The sequence below is a fragment of the Solanum pennellii genome, chromosome 2, assembly GCF_001406875.1.
Source record: "Solanum pennellii chromosome 2, SPENNV200".
NCBI classification, from domain to species: Eukaryota; Viridiplantae; Streptophyta; class Magnoliopsida; order Solanales; family Solanaceae; genus Solanum; species Solanum pennellii.
This window is the reverse complement of record NC_028638.1, coordinates 58043204-58063144: the sequence shown is the minus strand read 5'-3', so window position 1 is coordinate 58063144 and position 19941 is coordinate 58043204. Positions and strand designations below refer to the sequence as shown.

At 30.5% G+C, this 19941-nt stretch overlaps 1 protein-coding gene and 1 pseudogene across 1 annotated transcript; one reads left to right on the top strand and one right to left on the bottom strand.

Annotated features, from left to right (window-relative positions):
* The first annotated feature begins 353 nt into the window (after positions 1 to 353).
* LOC107010589 lies at positions 354 to 4314 on the top strand (annotated as a pseudogene).
* A 2357-nt stretch (positions 4315 to 6671) lies between these two features.
* Positions 6672 to 8955, bottom strand: LOC107009276. Its single transcript, XM_015208587.2, has 3 exons — positions 8471 to 8955; positions 7509 to 7694; positions 6672 to 7425 (listed from the first exon to the last, which is right to left on the bottom strand). Exons 2-3 carry the CDS (start codon positions 7587 to 7589, stop codon positions 6859 to 6861), a joined length of 648 nt encoding a protein of 215 aa, XP_015064073.1. The 5' UTR covers positions 7590 to 7694; positions 8471 to 8955; the 3' UTR covers positions 6672 to 6858.
* Between the last annotated feature and the right edge of the window lie 10986 nt (positions 8956 to 19941).

The window sequence follows — 19941 nt, the reverse complement described above, 5'->3', positions numbered from 1 at the left end:
TATCCAAGTCCTTTTCAAGTATAATTGACCCTCATCCTTCACTTAATACCTGTAATACCACTGGCATGGCATGTCTGCTATAGGGGCTACTGCTACTTTCTTCCAAGGTCTATAATGGGAATTGTACCATTTCCATGATTGATAATGAGAGCTGATGATATATACTGCAATTATTACCGGGCTGGATAGTTTTGATTATATGCTCTTATGAGGGAAAAAATTGAACTTATAGAAGCAAAGAAAATGGCAACAAACATGTCTTTCTATTGTTTGCTTCATTAGGAAATAGTTTAAGGGAAAACGAATGAACATGGTTAAGGCCCGTAAAAGACTCGATCGGCCAAGGTGGATGACATGTTGATCTTGATAATGAACAACCTTCTACTCTAAACAGTATGTCCACTAAAAAGGAGCTTCTTTCCTCTGCTATAAAGAGGACCTCTGAATGGTATGTGCTATTTTTGACTTCTTTATTTTCTACTTTCATAAAGTAGCCTCTTCCATATATTATAGAATCATTACTCTGTTTTTCAAATTACTCGCCTAAATAATAATCTATCTTAACAGGATTTTCTCCCAGGAGATCCCAAGTGATGTGACTGTAAATGCCGGAGGAATCTCCTTTACACTACACAAGGTGCGTTATTTTTCTCTGCTTTCGTCATTAAGTCAACTGAACTTGGTGCACAAACCGAATTGTTGTTGGTTTTAGTTAAATTCCTAATTGGATTGGAATTATCGTCCCTTGGTCACATCTTACAACAACAATAACAAACTCAGTGTAATCTCAATATATATAGTGGGGTCTTGGGAGGGTAAGATGTACGCAGCCTTACCCCTAACTTTATGGGATAGAGATGTTGTTTACGATTGACCACGGGCAACCTCCTCCTTTATCCGATGTTGGGACTGACAATGTGAACGAGCTCACACAGGCGGAGTGAGGCCTTGTTCACGCCTTGATTTTCATCTTTGATGATTGAATCAGTAGGTTTAATAGTGTATTAACTGTGCTGCTTGCAGTTCCCATTAGTTTCAAAGAGTGAATACATAAGGAAGTTGGTCTCTGAATCCAATGATGCTGACGTTTCTACGATTGAAATCCCTGATATACCCGGTGGAGGAGAGGCATTTGAACTTGCAGCAAAGTTTTGTTATGGAAAATTTTTTGAGACAAGCACAAAAAACATTGCCTTGCTGAGATGTGCAGCAGAATACCTTGAGATAACAGAAGACTATGCAGTTGCAAATTTGGTGGGAAGAACTGAGGACTACTTCAGTGAAGTAGGAATTAAGAGCCTTGATAGTGCTGTTACAATTTTGCATTCATCAGAAAATCTTATTCCCATTTCAGAGAAAGTGAAATTGGTGAGCCGCTGCATTGACACAATTGCATATATAGCCTGTAAGGATAACCGATTCTCCACATCAGGTTGAGCAGAAACTGGTATCAATGGATTGACTTCCTCTATGTTTTCGAACCCGAAGTCTATAGTTAACTGGTGGTCGGAGGATTTAACGTCCTTAGAATTGATTTTTTCCAAAGGGTTCTGATTGCAATGATGGGAAGGGGATTCAAGCAGTATGCACTTGGACCAATATTAATGCTCTATGCACAGAAGTCTCTTCGTTGTTTGGTGAGGCCTTGTACTATAAAATCTTGATGAATTGGTTAAATTGAAATCTTTATGCATATAGTAACTTTTTTGTTTATAACAGGAAATATTTGGAAAGGGAAGGAAAAAGATTGAACCAAAACAAGAACATGAGGAAAAGGGTTGTTGTAGAAACCATCGTTGGTCTTCTGCCAAGGGAGAAAAATGCATTATCCGTTAGCTTTTTGTCAATGCTGCTCCGAGCTGCAATATATCTGCAGACCACGATGGCTGGCAGGCTCGACTTGGAGAAGAGGATGGCATTGCAGCTTGGACAGGCTGTATTGGATGATCTGTTAATTCCTTCATATTCCTTCACAGGGGACACTTTGTTTGATATTGAAATCATGCAGCTTATTATGATGAATTTCCTTGACCATGATATGGAGGAAATTCAATTGGGAGATGAAGAGTATAATGAGTCTCATTCATTAAGAGACATGGAGCGGGTTGCGGAACTTATGGAAAATTACCTTGCTGAAATAGCTTCTGACCGTAATCTATCCATCGCAAGCTTCATTAATCTTGCTGAAGTCATTCCAGAGCAAGAAAGGATCACTGAAGATGGGATGTACAGGGCCATTGACATTTATTTTAAGGTATGTGCAATGAAATTACCTGATTAATTCTAAGTTTATATGTGCATATTTACCCATACAAGCCGCATTTTCATTGATTTAGAATTTTAAGCCATGTTTAGTAATGGAAAAAAACTTCCTGACTGCTACATGGTAATTGCTATGCTAAATTTAATTATCTTGATCAGATAATTTCCTTAGCAGTGCATCTTCTGGTGCTAGCATGATAGTATCCCTTTGTTAGGGAAATGCATCTGGACCTCTGAAGCTTTTGATGTTCTAGTAGACTATGTAAAGGGATATTTATACCCTTCTGTGTTTTCTTATCACTGGAGTTATGGGCCTAATTCAGACTGGTAAACTTTTTGGGAATAAACAAAATCAGACAATATGTCATCAACGAAAAACCGGTCATCTTTACAATCTTAAACTCTCCAAAGACACAATTTGCAGGCATTGCTCGACCAGCCTTATCCTACTTTATCCTATAACAATCTTAGCTCCCCAAAGATCATGGGTCATCTCTTCTGCCTGCAGAGGATCATCTCTACAGTATGGCGGCAGCTTGTTTTATCCTGTATGTTGCAGGCTTTGTTATGCGTGTGTTTATACTTGAGGTCTTTTTCTATCATTTCAAATCAGATTGTTAACTAGGGAGAAATAACTTCCAAAAGAATTGGCATGCCTATACTTGTTTTGTTATGTTCTATGCACCAACAAAGAAAAACTAATCTTTGTATAAGCATGGTATATAAGAATTGGCATGCCTATATATTGAGTATAAAAACTAGTCTTAGTTCTATGCACTGAGTTAACTGACGGATGTTATAAAACTAAAATCCATACATGTATTTCATATATGGTATCTCACCCTAAAGAGACTCTTGTATATGTGCTCATAGATGTTCAACCTGCACCTCCCCTGTTACTCTTTCTAAAGATAAGGGTAGGCTCAATACGTTTTTCAGTGCGGAAGCTCCAAATCTTCTTCCTGCTGAGTTACATAATAACAAGATATAAACCATGTACCCTATATGACAACCTTCACACATCATGTTGTCAGTACAACAAATATATTCTTTAGTAATGAGTTGTACCTGATCAGAAGGTTTAAGCTTGTTAAAATACAGAACAAAAAGCGCAGAACTCTTAAACCAAGCTAACATGATCTTCTAATTGTTGAATTGTGTGACCGTCTTAATTCTTAAGTAAAAATTTGAACTACTAGAGAGTACATGAGCAATCTTTTATTTGCTTAATTATGTCTTTAATACATCAATTGATCTATGGAGACGTGTTAAATATGTTTTTGTTGGAATTTGATGGCACATCCAGATATAAGCGACATGGAAAGAAAAAAGGTTTGCGGTGTTATAGACTGTCAAAAGCTTTCTCAAGAAGCTTGTGCTCATGCTGCTCAAAATGATAGGCTTCCTGTTCAGACAGTTGTGCAAGTACTTTACTACGAGCAGCAATGTCTTCACAATGCCATGGATGGGAGCCAGCTTGTAGCAACCAAACCTCCTGCCCTTGTCCCTTCCAAAATGAATCATCAGTTCTCTGCTGACCCCGAGGTCTCGAGTCTAAAACTAGAAAATCAGGAGCTGAAATTTGAGCTTCTGAAAATGAAGATGAGGTTGATTGGAAATTGAAAAACCGAATTCAAACAGATCAGTTACAAGCAGCCCTTTGGTCATCACTCATCCATCTGCTGGTAAACCTCCTTTGCCAAGTAAATCTAACTTCATGAGCTCAGACTCGAAAAAGCTCAGAATATTATTCGAGCTGATGGACTCACGCAAGGCAAAACTCGAAATAAACCAAGTAAAGATAGACGTCATTCCATATCGTGACTTGAGCTAGCTATATTTGTATTATTGTCTAAATATGGTACGGACTGGATTCAAAATCTATGCAAGTCTATATGGTAGATTATATACATTTATACAGATTATGTTATGCTTTAATCCAGAAATTTTTTCCAGGTACATTATCGAAGAAAGATTTGTAATATTGGTTTTCTGCCATTTTCCAGTGGCAAGAATAATGGATTAATCTGTATGGAAATGGGGGTTAACTAATGTCTGACAAACAACAACATAATATTTAGATTATGCTGAAGATTTAAGGAGAAGTTGCTCCCTCTGTACATAAGCCTTTCAGGATCCAACATTAGTACGGATTATGGATTAATTAATTCAAATGCTGAAAATTTTCTGCTGAAAGTACTAGCAACTTTTTTGTTTTGCAGTAGTTGCTCAAGTTATCATAAGCTTTTAGGATGGAGGTGAAATTCATGATCGGGTTCCTTAAATCGGTTTGTGCGTTAAGACTGAAAATTCACTGTGGAGTAGAGGATTGAATAATGGTTGAGCCGAAATTTTCAATAAGGAAGTAGAGTGAAAATATAAAATATAAATATATAGAAAGTCAAAAAAAAAATTCGAAATGTCATAATATATATATATATATATATATATATATATATATATAAAGATACATTAATTATCTTGATCTATTTATATTGTATATTTCTCTGAGGAAGGATTCATTAGTTGACCCTCAGACCAAGGGTGGCTCAATTAATTTTATAGCCTAAATTCAAATTGTAATGAGAGACTCTAAATTATTCCAATGGTTATTTTAGTTTTCAGTGGTGTTACATTTTTAATTAGAGGTCTTGAGTTCAAGCTTTAAATTTTATTGTGAGTGCACACCCTTGAATAGGTCATGTAATGTGCGATCTGAATTTAGTCAGAGTTCGAACACCGGATAAAAAAATTTCAAATGTTATTTTCTAACTCTTTAAGATGCTAACATAGTTAATTAATTTTATTAAATTCTTATAAATAACAATATTTAATCTACATCTATGAAGAAAAAAAAATTAGAAGTGTAAAAGAAGCAAATAGAAAAAACTACATTAGTACCATAGATGAATTTCAGATGCTCATAATTTTTGAGGGGCTAGAAAAGCTTGCATTGCGTTGTTTGCATCGTATGACCTTTTGTGAGAGCTCTTCATATTTAAATTTAGTCCACTAAGCTAACAGGGGACAGACATAATTTAACAATTACTAAGATTAACTCTTTTTCTAATAGTAATTCTTTCCATTTCATTTTGTATCTCTTAGTACACGATATTTAATAAAAGAAATAAAGAATATTCAAAAGTTGAAAATTTAAATATATCATAATATTTATGTGATTATAGAGTTTTTGATTCTTCTAATTATAAACATGTTATAATATTTGTGTGATTATAAAAATTTATTATCAAATAACATATTTAATTTTGTCAGACAGACTAAAAATAATATATACTATGTATATAATTATTGGATTTAAACTTTTCCGAGACCTAAAGCAATGGCTTTACTTGCTTGGCCCTCGAGGGGGCCTTGTCTCGGACAAAGGTAGCTCCGCCCCTAGAATTGGAGTAAGAGGTACGCATGGGTACGTGTAATTAGACAAGGAACTGAGAAGCCAAATGATTAATCCTTTTTTCATCATGACAATAAAACAAAGTGTGTGCTTTTGAAATAACAGATGCTTCGTTAACTTTTGAGATCAGAAGAAAAAAAAAGAAAGAAAGTGATCATCCCGCCAGTATATATTATTATTGCATAGAGAAGCTTTTATTTATTTGGATTGGGAATCTAATGTTCATTTGGTGGCAGACAAAACTATAGCAATTCCTACTCAAACTGTTGGTAGGAGTAGCTTCCATGTGGTTGGTGGAAAACGACTTACAATTAATTACTAAACATAATTTTAATTAAGAATCATCTTATTCTTTTCTTTTCTTTTATTTCCCCATCACATCCCATTTAAGTGGAAATAATTAACAAAGTCTGTTTAGATCAGATTCCTTAAATATATTATCACAAATCTAGCTACCTCTTAACCCTTTTTATGTTTGTTAAATGGACATCCAAGTTGGAGATTATGTCATAGATGAAGAGCTTTTATTAGTACAATGAACCTAAATAATTGATCATCAATATTTATTTAACAACTTTGATTATTCCTTTTGTTTGGGTTTTCTATTCTATTAAAGACACAAAAGCCTATTTGATTTGATTCGTTTAAAGTAGTTGATAAGTCTCAAGTATTAAAAACTACTTTTAAATGTTTAAATTTTCAACTGATAATGACTAATTAGTAAATCATGATAAAATGACTCAAAATCCTTTTGAAGTTTCTTCTTCATCAACTTATTACATGTTAACTAATTTTATCTTATTATTAGTCAAACACAATCAAATCTTCATAAGAACTTTTTTTTTCATCGTAATTTTAATCTGAATGAAACTTGAAACAAACTCAATTCTATTGTAGGGCAAACAAATACGCAGATTGTAGATATTTTTTTGTGAGCTAATAAGGACAGACAATGGACAATCATATACATATCCAAATCAACTATATTTGGCTGTTGAATCCCGAAAATACCGTTAGCAAATTAAACAAAGAGATCAGAATTAAACAAAAGATCATACTAAAATTTCACACAAATTAAATTACATAAGTAGTCGATCGGTAGGATGAAAGTCTAAAATCTTATCACATCCGATCGACTAATTAATCATCGATCAGCATCATAATTAAATAATAGTAGTTTTTCACGTCATATTCAAACTCAAAACTTGAAAAAGCCAAGGAGGATTATTCAACGAATCTTGTGATCTATATTGCTCTTGATCAACATTTTGATTACTCTGTGAACTTCTTGCACCAATCTGAAAATTATTCGAAACTGGCAATTTCTCTTCAAGTCCCCATTTACTACCTTCAATAATCCTGGAATTTCTCACTAAATTTGTTGTAGTATTCTTTATTTGGCTAGAAGCAGATCCTGTTGAATTAGATGAAGAAAAACTTGGTGAAGAAGAATCAAAATGAGCTGTTTTTCTCCTTCGACGAACGTTGTAACTTGATAGCCCTAATGTTAATTCCAATTCATGAGTATCATCTTCACCACCTGATTCTGCAATGTGTTCTTCGTCTGTATTTGGCCTTATTTCCAAGTCAATACATTGACGAGCAGTTATCTTTTTGTTTGAATCTAAATGGTTTACCACTACTTGATGATGATCTTTCATGACTTGTTGAGGCCGATTATTAGTACTACTTGACATGTTTCTCATCAGTAATTTCTGTGTTTGATATAGACGATGCAGTTCGTACACCTGACAAAACACATGTCATTAAGCAATTAATAAATAAAATCTAGAGTCAGTTGATTCAGAACGAAACATAAAATAAATTTTACCTGTTCTCTGAAGATCTCTTCATGCTTTAACATCGCCATCTTCATGTATTCCTTATCGTAAGGATTGATAAGCTTCTCCATTTTTAAAATCAACAAAAAATAAAAAAGATAGAAAGAAGAGGAAGAGAACGATGTTTCTTCGATTTGACTCAATGTATCTCCGGAATTTGGAATGTATATTAGTACCTAAAAGAAGCAGAAATCAAGTAAGTTTTTTTTTTTTTTTTAATTGAAAAATGAATAAAGAAATAGTAGCTATTTAATTGTTGTAATAATAATAATAATAGAAAAGAAGTTGATAGACGTTAAAGGCTATGATCTAAGAAAATATCAAGCTTCCCAATTTATTGCACAACTTTTTTATGACTGAAGGAGATTAACGCAGTACCCCTATTTTGGCATGTGTGATTTTGTTTGTTTTTATTGTCGTTCTTTTCCATACAAATTACTGTCAATTTGGGCCACACCAATAATACTAATAATAGCATTATATATATAAATCATCTATATATGTCCTATTATAAAGCAAGCCATGATCAACATATATATATATCACCATCATAACAACAGTAGTAATATTCTTGTAAAATCAAGTTAATTCACACATCCTAAAAAAATACAGATATTTTTCGACAAATTAAACTATTCTCTGTTACCAGTTTACAGCATGCCACATGCTTCTCACTTCTTTTTTTTTTTTGTTAATACGTTTTCGATATTTTTAGTTTTCATTAGATAGGTAATTAGAAAACATATAATTCCATTCCGTGTATCAAAGAAATTGCTAGCTATTAATCGATAATCAGATGGATATTTTTGATTATTTTTGTCGTTGATCGACGCTAAGCATACAATAATTATGTTCATGTAAATTATAAAAATACTTACATTATAGAGTACCAAAGAAAGAAAGAGCAAAGAGAAAATACATATTTTTTTATAATTGAATTCAGCGTCTTTACCTGTAACGTCGTACTTTATTGATCGAATAGAAGAACTTTGAGGAGTTTATAAACCAAAACTTGGAGACTTTTAGACTTTCTTTGTTTGAGAGAGTTTATTAACATCCCACTTTTAATTTTGCCTCTAGTATATACTGCCAAAGTGAGCACCCCCAAAGATATATATATATATATATATATATATAAAGTTAAAAGAGGAAAGAATAAAATATCATTATTAGGACTGATAAGGAAGAATTTAAGATTCTCATTTATCACACAGAAATCAAAGCAAATGTTGTTGTATTTTTGGAGTTTGATAGGAAAAAAAAAGGTGAAATAGGTATGTAGGGGGGAGGGACTAGGGAGGAAGCATGCCAAACAAATCCAGTCCCCTTAGCCAATGTGGTTTGAGTTTTATGAAAGAGATGCCCCCAGACAAGTCCAGCAGTGCACATAATATTTAAACATTTTCTAATCACGATAACATATTTTTTTAACTTTATAATATATAGTTGTACTCTCGTATAATGCAGGGGAGAAGAATAATATATACTTCTATATAAGTGGATCACACCACATAGGGGGTTGGGAGTGGGGGTGGATTAGATGCAATCATCAATGTAACAGCTTAGGAAGGAATCACATGCACTAAATTACTAGTACTAAATACAATATAACCTCATTATGTTTGTATACATGTATCCCTTGAATGATGCGTTGCAACGATTGAGATTGTTCCTTTTGAGCTTTTATTAAAAAATATTTTTAAATTTTTAAATAAAATTTTATATAATGTGAATCTATATATAATCGAATATCAATACGAATACGAACGGACAAAAAAATATATACGAAGTATAGTTGTCTCAACCTTTGCCTGTTATATACTTGTAAATATAGTACTAAGTATATCTGATATTGTCCCCAATCTCCATCCATTCTTGTGGGCAGAGAAAAATAGGTGTCATCACCTGGCCCCGCCGACAATAGATCTGATCCTGGCCGTACGTTTTTGTGGGTACCCTTTCGTATACTCCAAAAGTTGATCAACTTATCTTCAACATTTTTACCTACATCATGCTACACCTCAATTATTGTTCACAATACCATCCAATATTATTAATTATTAAAACACACAATAATATACGTTCTAATTACCTTATTATTATGGAGATATCATCTTTTATTATTAGTATAATTTAATCGGGCATAATTATTGATTCTATTTTTCGTCACAACAGCTCCATGATTAATATAAAATATTGTGTAGGTATTATCGGTAGTGATTAAATGAATCTTGATCCCTTAACTCCCCCACGGTGGCCAACGCAACACCATCTAATATGATGGACATTAATGCGACCATGTGATGAGTTTCTTAAGTTAAATTATAACTATGTGATTGGAAACAAGCTAAAGGCTTAGATTCATTGATTGTTCGATTTGATTGTTTATATATTTTTATATTATAGTTAAAAATAAAAGTTGCGTAAGTCGACGGCCTCGAATATATAAGAACATGTGCACATTTATAAGGCAAATTTGGTTGGATGGATAGACTTCAAATTAAATTATTTTAAGGAAAGAATATTAATAGAGCTGGATTTGTCTTTGTTGTGTTTTTAGATGTTATAATTATTAGTACAGATGGACGGATTAGAATGCAAAGGTAATATTCCAATACATACACCAAGAGTATGGAAGAGAGATGGATTTAACTGGCATTTTTTTTTAATTCCACATCATGTAAATGTGGCAGAAGTAAAGGTAAATTAGAAATTTTAGTACTTTTTCGTTCAAAAATTATGCTACTAGAGTAAAATAAAAACAAAATTATTACTAATAAGACTTGTTGAATCCCTTTTAAAACAAGGCAAACTTATAAAAGTTATTTAAAACTTCCTATATCGGTCAAATTCAATAGATTTTACTTTCAAAAAGAGTATGTATCTTAAAAGGATTATTAAAATTGTATACATGATACATTTAGAATTCAATTATTAGCATTATCATTATCTGGTTCAGAATTTATAAACTTAAAACTCTGACTCTATTTCGTTGAATAAATTTTTATGGTATTAAATTGAAACACATAATGTGATAAAATAGTAACACAATGATTGATGAAGAATCCAATATTTTATTTTTTGAAAAATAAAAGAAAGATGCAAAGAATGTGTTTGTGTCCATATGGTAAAATCAAAAGAAGATGATAGTAGTTGGAGGAGAGGGACATTAAAGCACGCGTTGCCGGTTCAAGAAGGTGCACAAGTATGGAGGGGTGGTGGGGTCCTTTTCGGTTTACTAAAAGGCTGAGCCACGCCCTACCCTTCATCCTTACTGTTACTTGGTCCCATATCCCTTCCTTTTTTTTTTTGTTAGAAAAAAAAAATTGGCCATCATTACATATACTATAGTATCAATAATATTTTAAGTAGATGATATGTTATTACTGTTAATTCTGATCACTTTGTGTTCCATAATTCAAAACATGACCCTATTGTTATTCCCAACTTGACCTTAGCTTATTTCTCACAAGTTACAACAACAATAATAATATACAGCAACAAAAGTGAAGTTTGGAGAAATAAATTAAAAATTACGTTGATCATATAATCCCTATTTTATGGAATAAGAAGATTTTTTTCGATAAATTCTGATCGGCTAACAAGAAGTAGAATAAAAAGGGAAATAATAACGACAGATTAGTATATTTCCTTCGTTCAGAAAAAGAACGATCTTATTTCTTTTTTAATCTATTTCAAAAAGAATAATCCATTTTATTTTGGGATAATATTTTAACTTAATTTTTCACATGACATGTTTAAATGATATTTTGATATAATTTTAATTTATAACCACAAAATTAAAAAGTTTTTTTTTTAAAAAACTTTATTTTAAATCAAACTATATTATTCTTTTTTAAATGGATGTAGTAATATGTTAACAAAACAATGTCTTGTAGTTGGCGTGGTTCAATGCTTAGTGGATCTTCAGATATCCACTATACTATAGGCATTAATAAAGCTAATCATAGGCCATAGCTCAAGATTTTAGTTTTTGGCAATTGTTTGATGGATTGGATAGGGTTGGTACATAGGAGCATAGCAACATATACTAGTAAGATTTACATTGTCATTTTTCAGTGCAGGCTAGGCAGGGCCTGAACCATGTTTAACAAATTTTACATCAAGAATAGGATAAAATTTACTTGTATTTATTGTTGAATAATCTTGAATTGAGAAGTTTGTACTATATAGTGGTAATATCTAAACATTATTTGAAAGATTTGCTTGCTGTACATGCTATACACAAGATAAGGCATCATCTAGTACATTTTGTACAGCAAGTGACGCATCATCAATTAATCTTTTTAGTGTACAGACTAAAGATATTTTGTTGATAAAATAAAAATGCTGAAGAATCTTCATCAGCCACAAAATGTTTTTATTACTTTACAAAGAAAGTCCTGCCAAAAGTAGTATGATATCTTCCTCTCTTTCATGAGTACTACTCTTTCCCATTTTATGCTCTTCTTGTCATAAATCTACCTAAACCTTCAATTAGCAAAATATCAAGATCAGCCCACCATCATCCTTTTTTTAGTCTCTATATTAACTTGACACGTGTTTAAGAGAAAAAAGAAAGGGATATTTTAACTTTGAATTCTAAATTTGGCTTCAAATTTTAATTTTGACCTTCAATTTTCATAATGCACAAACAAATACTTTAACTATCCAACTTTTAAATAAATAAACACATGGGTCCTACATGGCACAATACACGTAAGACACCATATAGGACAAAAAATGACACATAGGATGACATGTGTGTCTATTTGTTCAACTTTACACAAATTTAAGTGTCTACTTGTGCACACCCAAAGTTGAAAGACATAAATATAATTTGAAATCAAGTTAAAGGGCATATTTATGTATCATGTCTTCTTTAACTAGTGATATAATATAAGTAATAAATGTTTATACGACTAGTGCCTAGTAAAATGACAGCTAAAGTTAAATCATTGCTAAATATAATTTTTTGACCTAAAAAAAATGTAAATGATATAAATTGACACGTAAAGTAATACATATCTATTTTCCCATTTTATTTTTTTTTAAAAAAAGGGGAAATTAAAATATTGACTGGTTCACTGGATTCTGATGAAATCTTGTTTTTTTTTTAGGGCAGTACATATAAGTCAAGAGAAAAAAGCCATGTGTTTCTGTGTGTGATGAAATCACGGGTTGGATTATGAATTAAATGACAGGGACTAACTACTGACTAAACTTAATTAAGTAACAATTAATTAGGGATAATGACATTAATCATAACATGTATACACGCTACCTGCTCACACAAATCTATGTTATGAAATATCCATATTACCTCTCTTTTTGTCTCTGCCACAGAAATTTTAAAAAAGTGTATAACATATACTTTTTTTTTTTTGCATGTAATTTAAATTATAGAGAGGATGCAGTGGCTTTCTTCCCAATACAAATAGCACCATCATTTATTTACATTTTAATAACATTTGCTAATTTTTTTTAAAAAATAATAATAATTCTACCTGAGTTTCACTGCTAAAAAACTTTTGTTTGTCGGCAATTAGAGAAGCAGATATTCTCTTCTTCCCATATGGGGAGAAAGAATAGATGATGAACAAACTGCCTTGAGCTTTGAGATCGATGTACTATTTTTTTACTAATATAATATCTCTATTCTCTTCTTTACTAACGTGGGGCAATTTGCTGACAGGACTCTCATTACTCTGTTAATCATATGATTTAAACTATATTATAAAATATCACTTTTCTCTTTATACTTTGTAATAAGCTAAGTAATATTAGTCGTGAAGTCAGAAATTTCATTAAAGATGTATAAGTTTTAATATGTGTGTATGAAAAATAATTTTTAATTTATATATTTCGTACAATTTTCTATAGTACATAATAGGGAAAAAACTCAAATATGCCATAAAACTTTCAGAAAAGGCTCATTTATGTCATCAGTTAAAAGTTTCGCTCATTTATGTCATTACTGTTAAAGAAAAAAGACTCATTCACGCCATTATTTTTTAACAATGGTTTTGCAAAACTATTTTTGACACATGACCAATTATAATTCGGCCACATAATCAATTTTTTTTTTTTAAATAACTTAATTTTTTTTTTCAGAATTATGATTTTTTTTATTTAAAAGATTGATGATCTGGCCTAATTACAACTGACCACGTGTTAAAAATTGTTTTGCAAAACCACTATTAAAAAATAATGGCATGATTGAGCCTTTTCTTGAATGGTAATGGCATAGATGAACCAAACTTTTAACGGATGACATAAATAAGTTTTTTCTGAAACATTGAAGACTTAACATGAAATCAGAGGATATCAATTTCAAGTTAGAAGCTATAACTCTTAGGAGCATGCTATTGGATCAAGGATAAAGACGAATTATTCGAGTACGAAATTTGAAATTATAAATTTTTCTCATGTTTATCTGGAGTAATTACTTTATACCAAAATTTTGACAAAAAACATGTTACATATAACAAATGCAATAAGTTATTCATATTATGGTGTGAACTCTGAAATGTCCTTGTTTTAAATCAAACAACCTCTTAGGTTATTTGTATTTTTAATGCTTCACACAATTTCTCCACTAAGGCAAGCGGTCCTCCAAGAAAGAGAGAGTCAATTTTAAAATGAATAATTGTACTATACCATTATAGAGGCAATATCATGAAATGGGTTCACACAACCCAATAAAAAGGTGTGACAAAATTAACTTAAAACTCCAATATCTATATATGGGGGACCCTACAAAAGGAGAAAGTGATATTGATATGAGATGAGAAGAAGAAAAAAAAATACTAATATATAGTGGGGAATTTATATATAAGATTATATAGTAGAGGCTCCACCAAACCCAACATCCTTATCAATCAAAATTTAGGTTATGATCGAACAGATAGAGGTAGAAATGGGATTTGATATGTATATCACAAAAGGAGTTTGCGTCACCCACTCATATGACGTACAGTTATACCTCTTAGAAAATAATATTATATGTATTAGTTCTGGTATTGTTTAGATTTTTAAGCGATCATAAAATGAATATATTTAGTATTATAATGTACGTATAATTAACAGATGTGAAATCATGATATTAATAATATAATCTACGCTTTTTCATTATTTTAGTAAGTTTTTATTTTTCATCATATATTTTCTCAATGAGTTGATTTCTTAAAAAAATAAGTAGGAAAATCATTTTCTAGTATCGTACATCATATTCGGTTCAATTCTTACACTTTGTACCAAACTATCCCTACCAAATCTAGATATTATTTGTACTATATAAAATTCATGTCAATTCATCTAAAAAAATTGATATTCATTTATTATATCATAAATTCTATTCATCCTAAATGATAAGAGAAATAACTAATCTCAAATTAATCATAAATTATATTTAGTTCAATTCTTATACACTTACTTGGTATCAAACTATCCCTACTAAAACTAGATACTAGTAGTACTAGATAAGATTAAGTTGTATGGACATACATGTATTATTGGACTTTTGTCCCCATTCCCCTACCCCACCCCCTTAGTCTCCATCAGTCCTGTTCTTCTTTTTATTGTCATCACATATATACATATATTGAGGGGTTTAGTTTAGCCACACATAATTGAAATTCTCATCACATGATTTCAGTGGCATCATAATTGGTTCCCTGAACAAAATATTTGAGATTAGATTGCTTACAGGCCCGTTTAGTATAACAAGCTAGTTACTCTCCGTGAAGTATTGACCAAATTAAGCTACTATATAAAGTAATTTATCAAAATGATATGTTTTTTTTAAATTTTACAAAATTAGTATAAACGTATTTCACAGTAACGTTTTAGGGTATATTTTATTTTTTAAAAGTTGACGGCGTCAGATTGATATGCGTTACCCATCGTAACGTTTTACTCCTAAAACGTTAGTGTGAGTAACGTCTTACTCTTAAAACGTTACTTACAGTAAGGTTTTAGGAGTAAAACGTTACTCAAAAAAACGTTTTAGGAGTAAAACGTTACTCACAGTAACGTATATCAACCTAACGCTGCAAGTTTTAAAAATTGAAATATATCCTAAAACGTTATTGTGAAATACGTTTATACTAGTTTTGTAAAATTTTGAAAAAATGTATTATTTTGATAAATTATTTTATATAATGACTTAGTTTGGTAATAAATTCTACTATCCGTTGTCCACTTTTAATTGTTATATAATACTTTTTTAAGAGTTTAATTTGATTAATTTTAAAATTAAATTTGATTACACCAATTTGATATGTTAAATTAAAAAAATTTAGATATTCAGAATTATATGAAAAGTACTATATATTTCAATTTTTTTGTATATCAATATGATTAAAAAATACATTATGAAATGATAGTTAAAATTCTTATTGTTTGTTTGACTCTAAAAAAATAATGACAGTTAGAAGTGAACGAAGTAATATATAATATTATTTATTATTTTCATTTTGACGGCCCACTTTTATATTGAGAAGCAAGCTTCATAGTTGTATATGTTACCTCAAATAATTTGGTCAAGTAGTTTAGATTCGATTTGTAAATTCATAGATAAAATAATTGGTCCAATTTAATTTACCGTGGAAGGTTAATAAAGCTATATTATTGGTGTATAAAAAATTAAAACTAATAAAATGTTAAACTGAAAATGGTCAAAATGAAGAGTACTCAAACAAGTGGATTCCACAATGACCAAAAGTTTTCCTTTTAATATCAACGTGTTCGATATTTTTGTTAACGTGGGTACCAAATAGGAAGACTAATATGATTTTCCTGTTGTGGATTAATTAATCAACATTATTAGTGGAACAAAGTTAAAAAGGGCGGTTTATAGATAATTTAAGATATCATTAAAATTTTCTTGATATTTTTTGTATCAGAAGAATTTGGATAGCGACTAATAGCATGCATAAATTGAAATGGAAGTTTAATTTTTTTCTGTCATCTAATTTGTTCAAAACAAAGTTTTACTTTAATAAATTTAAGCCCACCTACTCTCAAACAAAGAAGAAAAAAAGACCCAACTTCCATTATCTTATGTCGCACATTTTTAAAATGTTATATGATTTTTTTTATAATGAAAGAGTAGGAAACTCAATTAAAAGAAATATCAAGCTATAATATGACAATTGACAACGTTAAAGCATGTCATAGTAAGTACTCTTTCTCTTTCAAACTCGTGTATTATTTTGATTTGACATTTATTTTTCTATAAAAAAAAATACTTTTAAATCTTAATCTAAAGAAACATAAGAGTATAATTTATTAATATCTAAAGAAACATAAGAGTATAATTTATTATGCTCTTTAATCATGTAGTTTAAACATATAATCTAAAAAGTTTAGAATCAAAGAGTTGAAAAAAAATATTCTATTTTAATAAATTAAAAAGAAAAATTAGATAAGATAAGACGGAATGATTATTATACCATAGATAAAGGAGAAGAAATTGCTATGAGGGATAGACTTACTAATATTGGTGAGACTTGAATGTATGGTGTCGATTGCCACGTGGAAGTTTAATGAAAATTATGATTGACAATTTAATAATCTTCAATAATCATGTTGTGATTATTAAGCCAAAGAGACATTTTATTTCCACCGTAAAGATTGGCTAAACTTTAAATAATTTTTGAAAAAGGACAAATTTAAATAGCTGTCCAAAACAGGATGGGGATTGGGGCTATAGTATGGATTAAATGGCAGTGGTTTGGCAAGTGGGCTATGTAATTGGTAACTGAGGCCCAACCTATGTAGTAGGCGGAATCTTCAGCTAAGGCCCACTCTAGAAATGCAGATATGGATCTTTCTGTAATAATGAAAATAAGGCCCATTGGAGTGTTCAAAAGTTTAATTAATTTTCCCTACAAAGAATTTTCGAATATGATTTATTTAGGGAAAATTGTATATAATAGCAAACTAATAATCTAAAATAAATGGAGGAGCTAGGGTTTGATTTAATTGTGCTCCATAGCAAACGTTTGCAAAAAATTGCTAGGCGCCTCTCTCCCAAATATCTCGCTCGCCACTCTCCTCCAATCTCTCGCTCGCTTCGTCACTTTTTATACAAACACAAGTATATAAAAATTGTTTCTAATTGTATAAAGCAGAGAAAATTGTATAAATCCATATATTTTTGTTCCCCTTTCTCCCCTCTTCCAGATCTCGCTCGCCACTCTCCCAAATCTCGCTTGCCACCCTCGCCTTTCTGACTTATACAAACAGAAGCGAAATGTATAAATTGTGTTTCTGTTTGTATAAAGCGTGAGAAAATTGTATATACACATGCAAGTACATATATTTTCGTCCTATACACTTATAATCATACAATAAAAATACTCCCCTGCGCAGTTTCTTTAGCCTTTCTCTCTTTCTCGTTTTATACAATTTTCAAATTGTATCTAATTTCTCTCTTTCTCGTTTTATACAATTCGATTCAATTGTATATTCCTTGTCAAGTCTCTTTTGTTTTTCTCTCTTTCTCATTCTATACAAATTCAAATTGTATATAATCGTTCTATACACTTATAATGATACCATTCGTTTTATACACTTCGTTTTTATACAGTTCTCTGCCCAAGTCTCTTTCTCTTTCTTGTTTTATACACTTCGTTTTATACAATTTGTTTCAACTGTATATGTATAGCGAATTATACAGTTTTTATGTTTGCTGTGAAAAACAATTATGCAAACTTTGCTATAACATATAAATATGAATTTTTTATTTGCTATATGTGAAAGTTAGCCTTTATCTAACACTAACAAATGTGGTGCAGTGAATGAGATTATTCCTCCTTTAAGTAGATGTATCGAGTTTGAGTCTTGGCTGTGAAAAAAAATCATTGGAAGGGAGTGTTTCCCTTTTCCCTCAAATGGGTCCTACCCGACGTGAATTCAGAAAAAATAAATTTTAATGGGGATGTCGTACACCAGGTGTAATTTTTTTTTTATCTGGTTGTATCTTATTATATGTACCATATGCACCTGACTACCAATTCATATAATATTATAATAGTAATAGCAACAAGCACATAATTTGGGCCTATTTTTTATTAGATTTAAGTTATATAACTGGAATACAAATATTTTTCATATATTATTTGATTAGTTGTGTTCTCCTAAATATTCTTTTTTCAAACTACCAATCCAAATTATTGTAGATAGGGTTATCCATACCATTGATGAATCCTCCTCCGTCCAATAATAATTGTCACAATATTATTTTGAGATATTCAATAATATTTGTTCATTTTATAAATTAATACTTAATTTCTAATTTATTATTATCATTAACATTAATTATATATTTTTTAAGAGATTAAATTTATTATATTAAAAGGGTGGATAAATATTATTGGAGATTTAGTAGAATTAATCCGTGTTCCCGAAATGATATGTTATCCTTTATTAATTCTTTTGTGGAATCCCAAACTCATATCCTTATTTTGAAAACGAACCAAACGTCTTACAAACTGTTTTCAATTAGCTTTGCTAAACCAAATAAAGCAATGAATGTAACGTCTCACCAAAAAAGGAAAATACGACAAAACATATTTTTATAAAAATATAGAAAAGAAAGCAGGAAAAAGAAAAATGAAGTTTAGTTACAACCTTTATTGATTGTATTTGTATACAATGATATATGTTTAGCGTTTTGGAAGAGGACAATTATTTTCTCCCAAATGGTGATTACTCTTTTTTGTACCAAAATGATAATTAAATTATGCCTATGACAAGAGCTTTCAAACAAACTAGGTATATCACTAAGAATTAAAATAGAAAATAATCGTTGTATTTTTTTCATCCTTCTTGTCCATGTCTTAAACAAAAATCAAAATATTTTGGTGGGCAACATCTAGTTCCTTAGAAGGGAAAAGAAATATTAGCAGCTAAAAAATTCCTAATTACTTTATGTTTAAGAAAATATATGACTCTAGAACAAAAAAGAAAATGTCATACATTGTCTCAAGCGAAATGTAATTAGTATCAATTTTTCATCCTTCAATTATAGCTTTCGAATGAATTACAAAATCTTAGTAATTCAGTTAATTTGACTATTTAAATTTAATCTTATTGTAATTTCTCAGCCGCGTTCTTTTGTTTCAAAAAGAAAAGATCATTAAAAAATATTTCAAATGAACCTACTTAATGGGTGTGTTTGGTACAAGAAAAATGTATTCCATGAAAAATCTTTTTCTAGAAAATGTTTTCCTCTAATTTTGGATTTTTTTTTTCATGTTTGGTTGGTGAGTAGAAAATATTTTCTGGAAATGATTTTTAGTGTTTAATTTATGAATGAAAAATGTTTTTGAGAGACATCTTTATTTTTACTAGAGTAGAAAATAATTTATGAAATTGAAAATATTTTTTAAAAACAATTTTTATTTGGGATGGTGA